The following is a 10723-nucleotide window of genomic DNA, read 5'->3' on the forward strand; positions in this document are numbered from 1 at the left end:
GAATTTTAGTATTTTGCTATAAGACAGCAAAATACTGATAAAGGTTATCCAGCAAAAATTCCTTATCATATTTCCAGTGCAATTTGTCTTGAGTGTCTGTTCTTAAATCAGCTTTTACTTGACAGTTTTCTTTCAGCTAACATTCTTACTATAGTGTAGAATTTACCTTTTAAGATGGTGGCAGAGTAGGAGGATATGTTGTGCGCCTCCTTCCAGAACCAAATTGGAATAAAACTAAAGAGAGGATTAGACACTTGAAATAAACTGAGGACTACCCAAAAAAAGAGACTTCTAACTAAGGATGGGGTAAAAAAACAAAAAAACAAAAAAAAAAAACACCACAACTGAAGGGAAAGGTGAGGTTAATGAAGGCTCTAGCTCATTCACACAGGCAGCGGCCTGAGGCAGCAGCACAGCTGTGGGAGTGTCCCCTTAAAGGAGAGAGCCCAGGACCCCAAACCTGGCTCTCAGGCACAGAGTTCCAAGGCCAAGATCAGCAGACAATGTAGCACCCAGAAATGAAAGGCTGTGGGGTTTGTCTCTGCTGGGGAGAGAGGAGACTCACTGGAGACAGAGCCATTATGTTTTTCCTTTTTCTTTTTCAATTCTTAAAGGAGCCAAAGCTCAGATTTTGTGTTTACAACCACTCACCTTGGGCTCAAGCAAAGGGAGGAGAACACAGACTGGAGTTGAGTGGAAGACACTGGGGAGAGACATCCAGAGGTCTCCATGGAGTTTTCTGTGCTGAGATATACCTGGATTCCATAGCAGCCATCTTTCTTGAGAGAAAGGAAACCCCTCTCAGGGGAAAAGTGACTACCTTACCCTGAAAGATACCACTCCCTCAAATTCTGGAATCCTTGTCACCCTATACTGCATCTTCTTTTTTTTTTTTTTAATTTTTATTTTTCTGTTTAGTTCTGTGTTTTTCCTTGTTTTGTCTGGTTTTGTCTGGATTTGTTTTCTTTTACTTTCTGCTTTCTTTTCTCCCATCCTGCATCTTAATGTTTGATGAGCAGACAGCAACATATGCAGACTCAGGGAGTGTCAGATATGGGATGTAGGGTGCAGCCATAGCATAAACTTTACTGGGACACAGACTTGCATTTCCCTTTCATGGGAGAGCCATAGAAACACCCTCCCTGTATCTGGCAGACCCATAATCTGGGCTCTAGTGACTCCACCCATTAGTCTACTAGGGGCCCTGCCCTGCTGAGTACAGGGGAAAAAATCCCAGACAGACTCAGACCTAGGGGAAGGGAAACAAACCCACCATCTTCCCTGAAGACTAAAAGGCACATGACACTGGAAATCTGGGTGTCCCAACCACCCCACCTTCATTCCACAAAAAACCATCTTAGAAAGTCAGGTCTGTGACTACTCTAAGACTGACAGCAGACTGGCAGGCAGACATAGACAGAGGTGGATCCTGCAGTGACCTGGGATATGTGCTGACAAGGGTGGTCCCAGTGCTGATAAAGCACAGCTTTGCAGAGCAGCTGGACTTATCTTCCTGGTCACAGCCAACCCCAGAGTAAACAACTGCAAACTGTGGATCACTTGCACATTAAAAAAGACTGTTGAGGTCTAGAAGAAGACAGCACCTGTCACAGGATTATACTAGCCTTGGAATACAGCAGTCATATCAAAAGGGATAACTCAGCAAGCAATCACTAAACTGTGCTGAGATGAATTCCACTTTGTTGTTTTCATTATTATTGTTATTTTTAATAGTTTTTATTATTTTTCCCTATTTTTATTCTTCAATTTTTCATTTATATCTCTTATTGTACTGTTATTTTTGTTATTTTTTTATCTTTGTCACTTTTCCTTGTTTCCCTTTTTCAATTTATTATTCATATTAGTTCTATTCTCTTTTATCCTATCAAAATCACTTTACTGTCTTTTGGACTTCTCATTCTTTTTATTTTCCCTTTTCCCTAATATTCCATTTCTCTTTCCACTTTTATTATTCTCTGATATTTCTCATGAAAACTGCTGTTGGGTTTTTTGGGAGAGGGTTCTTGTTTTGGTTTAGTTTTTTTTGTTGTTGTTGTTTCTTTTTAAATTTTATTTTATTTTTACAAATACATTTGTCTCTGCCTCACCGCCACCACTTTCCCTTGCACCATCCCTCCTTCCCTCCCTCAGCTCTTCCCCTTTGGTTTTGTCCATGAGTCCTTGCTATATGTTCCTTGACTTTCCCCTTCCCTTCCAATACCCTGCCCCCCTCCCACCTTATCTCTTGTCTCTGCTGATTTCTTTTCCTTTCAGTGTTGCTGGTCTTCTTTTCTTTGCATCTTTGTATTGCCGGTTAGGTTCCACTTACAGCTGAGATCATATGGTACTTCTCTTTCGCCCCCTGGCTTGTTTCGCTTAGCATAATGCTCTCCAGTTCCATCTATGCTGTCGCGAAGTTTAGCAGTTCTTTTTTTCTTTCTGCTTCATAGGATTCCATTGTGTATATGTACCATAATTTTTTTACCCAATCATCAACTGATGGGCATTTAGGTTGCTTCCAATACTTGGCTATTGTAAATTGTCCTGTTATGAACATGGGGGTGCGTAGGTTCTTTTGTATTGGTGTTTTGGTATTCTTAGGGTATAGTCCCAGCAGGGGAATCACTGGATCAACAGGCAACTCCATATTCAGCTTTTTGAGGAAATTCCACACTGCTTTCCACAAAGGTTGCACCAGTCTGCGTTCCCAACAACAGTGTACTAGTCTTTCCTTTTCTCCAGAGCCTCGCCAGCACCTGTTGATTGTTGATCTGTTTATGATGGCCTTTCTGACTGGTGTAAGGTGGTACCTCATGGTGGTTTTGATCTGCATTTCTCTGATAACTAGTGATGCTGAGCATCCTTTCAAATGCCTCTGGGCCCTCTGTATCTCCTCCTTGGAAAAGCATCTGCCCAGGTCCGTTGCCCATTTTTGGATTGTATTCTTTGTCTTCTTGGAGTAGAGTTGAGTGAGTTCTTTATATATATTGGAGATCAAACCTCTATCTGATGTATCATTAGCGAATATATTTTCCCATAGAGTTGGCTCCGTTTTCATCTTGCTGATGTTTTCTTTTGCCGTGCAGAAGCTTCTTGTTTTCATGAGGTCCCACTTATTTATTCTTTCCTTTATGTCCCTTGCTTTAGGAGACATATCAGTGAAAAAATTGCTGCATGGAATATCTGAGAGTTTCCTGCCAATGTTCTCCTCTAGGACTTTGGTGGTGTTGTGACTTATATTTAAGTCTTTTATCCATCTTGTTTATTCTTGTTTATGGTGTCAGCTGATGATCGAATTTCAATTTTGTGAATGTAGCCGTCCATCTCTCCCAACACCATTTGTTAAAGAGGCTATTATGGCTCCATATTATGCTTCTGCCCCCTTTGTCAAATATTAGATGTCCATAGAGACCTGGGCTTATTTCTGGGCTTTCTATTCTGTTCCACTGGACTATGGGTCTGTTCTTGTGCCAGTACCAGATTGTTTTGAGTATAGTGCTTATTACTAGAGTTTGATGTCCGATATTGTGATCCCTCCTACTTTGTGTTTCTCTCTCAGAATTGCTGAGGCTATTCGGTGTCGTTTCTGGTTCCATATAAATTTTTGAAATGTCTGTTCTATTTCTGTGAAATACGTCATTGGTATCTTAATAGGGATTGCGTTGAATCTATAAATTGCTTTGAGTAGTATGGACATTTTGATGATATTAATTCTCCCAAACCATGAGCATGATATATGCTTCCATTTATTTGTGTCTTCCTTAATTTCTTTTTTCAATGTTGTATAGTTTTCTGCATACAGGTCTTTTACGTCTTTGGTTAAATTTATGCCTAGGTACTTTATCGGTTTTGGGATCAGGGTGATGCTGGCCTCATAGAAAGAGTCTGGGAGTCTTCCCTCCTCTTGGATTTTTTGGAATAGTCTGAGAAGGACAGGGGTTAGCTCTTCCTTAAATATTTTGTAAAATTCTCCTATGAGACCATCTGGCCCTGGGCTTTTGTGTGCTGGGAGTTTCTTGATTATTGCTTCAATTTCCCCAGCTGTTTTCAGTCTGTTCAAGCTTTCTGTTTGTTCCTTCTTCAGTGTTGGAAGTTATACTTTTCTAAAAATTTGTCCATTTCATCAAGATTTTCAAATTTCTTGGCGTATAATTGTTCACAGTAGTTTCTGACAATCCTTTGTATTTCTGAGGTATCAGTTGTTATTTCTCCTCTTTCATTTCTGATATCATTAATTTGGGTCCTCTCCCTTCTATTCTTGATGAGTCTGCTTAAAGGCTTGTCAATTTTATTTATCTTTTTAAAGAACCAGCTCCTGGATTAGCTCATCCTCTGAATTGTTCTTTTTGTCTCTATATCATTCTGTTCTGCTCTACTCTTGACTATTTCCTTCTTTCTACTTGCTCTGGGATTTATTTGTTGTTTTTCCTCTAGTTCTTGAAGTTTTAGTGTTAGGTGTTTTATTTGCAATGTTTCTATCTTTTTTAGATAAGCCGGTATTGCTATAAACTTCCCCCTCAGGACGGCCTTTGCTGTGTCCCATAGGTTATGGACTGTTTTCTGTTCATTTTCATTTGTTTCCAGAAATCTTTTGATTTCTACTCTTATCTCATTATTGACCCATTCATTGTTTAATAGTCTACTGATCAGTCTCCATGAGTTTGCAAGCTTTTGAAATTTCTCTTTGACGTTGATTTCCAGTTTCAAGCCCTTGTGGTCCAGGAAAAAGTTTGGTATTATTTCAATTTCCTGAATGTGCTGAGGTTTGCTTTATGTCCTATCATGTGGTCTATCTTTGAAAAATTGCCATGAGCATTTGAAAAGAATGTGTGTTTTTCTTCTTTGGGATGTAAGGTTCTATATATGTCAGTTAAGTCTCTTTGATTCAGTGTGTCACTCAGCGCCACGATATGTTTATTAATGTTTTGTTTGGAACATCTGTCCATTTTTGACAGTGGGGTGTTGAAATCCCCTACTATCAGTGTGTTGCTGTCTATATCTTTTTTGAAGTCATCCAACAATTTCCTTATAAACTTGGGGGCTCCTATATTGGGAGCATATAAGCTTACAATGTTGATGTCGTCTTGATAGATTCTTCCTTTAAGTATTATAAAGTGCCCCTCTGGGTCTCTCTTTATGGCCTTTGTTTTGAAATATGCTCTGTCTGATACAAGTATGGCAACCTCGGCCTTTTTCTCATGCCCATTTTCTTGGAATATTTTTTTCCATCCCTTTACTTTCAATCTGTGTAGGTCTCTTGCTCTGAGGTGGGTCTCTTGTAGGCAGCATATGTGTGGGTCATGTTTTCTTATCCATTCAGCTCCCCTGTGTCTTTTGATTGGGGCATTTAGTCCATTCACATTGAGAGATATGACTGATAGAATCTTACTCATCTTTTCTCTTTGTACCTGTGTTCCTCTCTCTCTCATTCTTTTCCTTCATCTTCTTAAATGAGTCCCCTGAGCATATCTAGGAGTGCTGGTTTGGTAGAGATGTATTCTTTTAGCCTTCTCTTGTCTGGGAAACTCCGTATTTCCCCTTCTATATTAATGGAGAGCCTAGGTGGGGAGTTCAGCCTTGGCTGTAGGCCCTTCCTTTTCATGGCTTGGAATATTTGTTGCCATTCCCTTCTGGCTTGTCGTGTTTCTGTTGAGAAGTCAGCTCCTAGGCGTATCGGGGCCCCCTTGTATGCTACTTTCTCCTTCTCCCTTGCTGCCTTGAAGATTCTCTCTTTGTCTTTGACTTTTGCCATTTTAATGTGATGTGTCTTGGAGTGGACCTCTTTGAGTCCCTCTTGAGTGGTGTCCTCTGTGCCTCCTGGATCCATGAGAGCCTTTCTCTCCTCAAATTAGGGAAGTTTTCCATCATTACATTTTTGAGGAGGTTCTCTGTCCCTTGTTCCTCTTCTTCTCCTTCTGGTATCCCTATTATACAGATATTATTACGTTTCAGGTTGTCCTGCATTTCCCTAAATGCTTCTTCATTCTCTTTGAGCCATTTTTCCATTTATTGTTCTTTCTGGGAGCTTCTTTCTACCTTATCCTCCATCTCATTGATTTGATCCTCAGCTTCTTCCAGCCTCCTTTGGATTCCTTCTACTGTGTTCTTCAATTCAGAAATGGTATTCTTCATATCCTCTTGTGTCTTCTTGATAGTTTCTATGTCCTTTTCCAGGCTGATGTAGTTTGCTGTAAAGTCCTGATAGTTTCTCTGCAGTTTCTCATAGTTTTCTTTGAGCTGGCTGAGCTCATTGAGCTTCCTTAGAACCATTGTATTGAATTCAGTATCTGATATTTCCTTTGCCTCTATTTCATTTAGCTTTCTCTGTGGGGAGTCCCTTTTTCCACTCATTTGTGGGGAACTTCTTTTTCTTCCCATTTTTGTGAGAGTCTGTTAAGTATTTTTGTCCTTTCTTTCTGGGCCTGCCTCTGATGATGTCAGTTTTTGACCCTATAGGACCTTGGATTGTTTGTTTGAGCCTTCCAGGAGTCTACTGTCTGTGTCTGACTCCTGCTTGGAGCAGCTCTGTGACCCCTTCAGTCAGGGCTGGGCTATTTTTTGGGATCTCCCTGCACTCTCACCTGGGCTCCTTGAGTGTGCTCCCAGGGCGGAAGTATCCCCCGCCTGCCTGGGCTTGCAGGTGCTTTCCCCAGACCAGGGGGCTTATTCGTGACCTCGCGTACTCATCTGGTTCCCCTGTCCGGTGATTTCCTGGGCACTGGTCAGTTTAGGGTCTTGTATTGTGTACTTTCTCTGCTTTTGGCTCTTTGGGTGCATTGCTTGCCCTCGCCAAATGGGGACTACGGAAATGGGAGGAAGTCAGCTCCAGGACTCTCTGGTTAATCCTGTCTCTTGTCTCTCCTCCAGTGATCTCTGGGCAGCTCTACTAATTTTGTGGGCCGCTCCGTAATCGCAGGCCTGGCGGGTCCATTCACGCTTGTCCTTGCCGCTCTGTGCACTCCCTCGCATGCCGTATCGGTGCCAATCTGTGGGAGTCCTTGCCTGCTGGTGGAGGCCTTGCCTGCTGCCAGCCCATGCGGGTCACACACATGCTCTCCAGCCCTCGCCGGTCACTCGGTGCAAGTGTGCACGCCTACATTGGGTGTTTTGGGGGTGTCTATCTTTTTTTGTTTTTTGTGTCATTTTGCTTTGCCCTAATAACACCATTACAACAGCACACAAGACATGGGGGGAGTTGAGTTTCACAGTCAGCCAAATAAACAGGTAATTTCACCAATCAACAAACCAATAACAGTCAGGACCCATATATACCAGGAGAGTCCACATAATCTATGCAAAAGGCATTCTTAGAGCATCCAGATCAGGAGATCAAAGAGTCTGTACCACTGGCTCCCACAGGACTCTTACCACATAAGCTCACCGCACAATTCAAGGAGTCAAAGCAGATATATTTAATTCATAAAAACAAACAAAAAGAGACAGCTAAAATGGGAAGACAAAAAAACTCAAATGAAATAAAATGAGATATTCCCAGAAAAGAGCTGAGGTTGTCAGCTGACTACTCCATAGAAACACTACAAGGCAGAGGGAATGGCAACAAATATTCCAATTCATGAAAAACAAGGACTTGCAATCAGGACAACTCTATCCAGCAAGGCTCTCATTTTAAATGGAAGGTGAAATAAAAAGATTTCCAGACCACTCAAAAAAGGCTAAAGGAGTACATTTCAATGAAACCAACATTGCAAGAGATGTCAAAGGAACTAACTGAAGTAGAAAAGAAGAAGAAGGAGGAGAAGGAGGAGGAGGAGGATGAGAAAAGAAAGAAGAAAAAGGAGGAGGAGGAAAAGAAACAGAGAGAGAAAGGAACACAGGTACAAAGGGAAAATGGCAATATTGGTAAGTAGTACTTATCAATAATAACTTTAAGGTAAATAAATTAAATGCTCCAATCAAAAGACATACAATAGATTAATGGATAAGAAAATATGACCCACATATATGTTGTCTAGAAGAGACAAACCTAAGAACAAAATATTTACAAAAGCTAAAAGAGAAGGGATGGAAAAAATATTTCATGCAAATGGAGGTGAAAAGAAAGGAAATACTCCTATCTGACAAAATAGACTTTGAAACAAAGATCATAAAAGAGACAAAAAATGTCACTACATGATATATAAGAAGTAAGTCCAACAAGAGGATATAACTCTAGTAAACTTATATGCACCCAATATAGGAGTACTTAAATAAAGTCTTGGAGGACATTAAGAAAGGGAAAGAGAGCAATACAGACCTTGTACAGTATTTTAACACACCGTTGTCAACAATGAATAAATCTTCCAAAAAATCAACAAGGATCTAGCAGCATTGAAACATTCTAGATTGAATGTATTTAAATGATATTTAGAAAAAATTTTATTCCAAAAATGTGAATGTACACTATTCTTAAATGCACACAGAACATTTCCAAAGAGAGACCACATAGGACACATAATAAGCCTTAACAAATTCAAAAAGTTTAAGTCATATCAAGCATTTTCTCATATCACAATGGATTGAAACTAGATACCAACCTCAAGAATAAAACTCATCAGATCCCCACCGGAAGTGGAGGAAAAAAACCTGCAGATTTGAACCAGTATCCTTTTAAGCTGGTCATCATGATGAAACTTAGACACAAAAATAAAAAGTCCGATAAAGGTTCAAAAGCTGCAAGAAGAATGGGAAGAAAACAACCTCCAAGTTGGCCTCCGTTCCCCAGCTTGTTCATTCCAATGATCATGCCATCCAGGAGGCTGGATTAAAGAAGAAGAGGGTTGAGGAGATGAGGGAGAAGCAGCAGGTTGCCCAGGAACAGGAGATACAGACGCAGGACCATTGAGAGCTACTATCAAGATGTCCTGTGTCGTCAGGAGGAATTTGAGAACAAGGAGGAAGTTTTGCAGGAATTAAATATGTTTCCTCAGCTGGATGATGAGTCCAGAAGGAAGGCTTATTACAAGGAGTTCCATAAGGTGGTAGAATACTCTGATGTGATTCTGGAAGTTCTGGATGCCAGGGACCCATTGGGTTGTCGCTGCTTCCAGACGGAGGAGGCTGTGCTGCGGGCAGAAGGCAACAAGAAGCTGGTCCTGGTCTTGAACAAGATTGACCTGGTCCCCAAGAAGATTGTAGAGAAGTGGCTGGATTACCTTCAGAATGAGCTGCCAACTGTGGCTTTCAAGGCCAGCACTCAGCATCAGGTCAAAAACCTGAATCGTTGCAGTGTGCCAGTGGAGCAGGCCTCTGAGTCACTGCTGAAAAGCAAAGCCTGCTTTGGAGCTGAAAACCTTATGAGGGTTCTGGGGAACTATTGCCACCTTGGTGAAGTGCACACCCACATCTGTGTTGGTGTTGTGGGCTTTCCTAATGTTGGGAAGAGCAGCCTGATCAATAGTTTGAAACGTAGCCATGCTTGCAGCATGGGAGCCGTTCCTGGGATCAACAAGTTCATGCAGGAAGTCTACCTGGACAAGTTCATCAGGTTGCTGGATGCACCAGGCATTGTCCGAGGACCCAACTCAGAGGTGGACACCATTCTGTGCAACTGCATCCACGTGCAGAAGCTGGTGGACCCTGTGACTCCGATGGAGACCATCCTGCAATGCTGCAACCTGGAGGAGATTTCCAACTATTATGGTGTCTCTGAGTTCCAGACCACTGAGCACTTTCTGACTGCGGTGGCCCAGTGCTTGGGGAAGAAGAAGGGAGGCATATACAGTCAGGAGGAAGCAGCCAAAGCTGCCCTGGCTGATTGGGTGAGTGGGAAGATCAGCTTCTATACACTCCCACCAGCTACCCACACTCTGCCCACCCATCTTAGTGCTGAGATTGTTAAGGAGATGACTGAAGTCTTCAACTTTGAGGATACAGAGCAGGCCAACGAAGACACCATGGAATGTTTGGCCAATAGAGAATCTGATGAGCTATTGGATGACATGGATCCGCTCAAAATGGAGATCAAGTGCCTCCATTCTCTGATGATGAAAATAGTAGATCCTTTGGAAAATAAAACCACCGTGTGTAAGATTGGAGCTGGAGAGCTCACTGGGTATTGCACTAATTCGAACCATCATCAGGAGGGGTGGGCTAAGCCCAACATGGATGACTACCCCAGGAATGTCTGCCCAGTGGACAGCCGCCCAATGATACAGAGTATCATGGAGACAGACCCCCTGCAGCAGGGCCAGGCTCTGGCATTAGCCCTGAAGAATAAGAAGAAGATGCAGAAGCGTACAGATAAACTCGTCAATAAGCTGTCTGATTCCATGATGTCTGCCCTTGACCTCTCTGGCAATGCTGATAACAGTGCTGGTGATTGATTGACTGATCCCCTCTCCAAGTGCCAGCTCCAGTAGGATGGGGGAATACAGATGAAATACAGTGGTTTGTTTCTCCCTGAAGCACCTGCATATTAAAAGAACCACACCTCCCCTGACACTGTTTTCTCCATTCTTCAGGGGAAAGAGTCCCAAGTAGCTGGAACTGGCCAACCCAATACCCTTTATTTAATCCCCACTGTGTTTTACAAGACAGATAAAAACAATTATGATGACAGAAAAAAAGACGAAGAAAAAAACTCAAAAATATTCAAATACAGGGAGGCTAAATAACAGGTTATTGACTAGTGAACAGGTTAACAATAAGATCAAAAAAGAAATTAAAAGCTACCTGGAAACAAATAAAAATGAACACACAACAACCTAAAATTCATAGCATTACT

The 10723-nt window shown here is 41.7% G+C and overlaps 1 protein-coding gene across 1 annotated transcript; it reads left to right on the forward strand.

Annotated features, from left to right (window-relative positions):
• Window positions 1-8568: 8568 nt before the first annotated feature.
• On the forward strand, window positions 8569-10322 carry LOC129070095 (guanine nucleotide-binding protein-like 3-like protein). Its single transcript, XM_054572892.1, is given in 3 exon segments — window positions 8569-8670; window positions 8673-8817; window positions 8819-10322. Coding segments are annotated over 3 exon segments (1698 nt in total). The 5' UTR covers window positions 8569-8621.
• The last annotated feature ends 401 nt before the right edge of the window (window positions 10323-10723 follow it).

The sequence above is a fragment of the Pteronotus mesoamericanus genome, unplaced genomic scaffold (genome assembly GCF_021234165.1).
Source record: "Pteronotus mesoamericanus isolate MK-2021 breed Mesoamerican mustached bat unplaced genomic scaffold, CSHL_Meso_final contig_245, whole genome shotgun sequence".
Classification (NCBI taxonomy): Eukaryota; Metazoa; Chordata; class Mammalia; order Chiroptera; family Mormoopidae; genus Pteronotus; species Pteronotus mesoamericanus.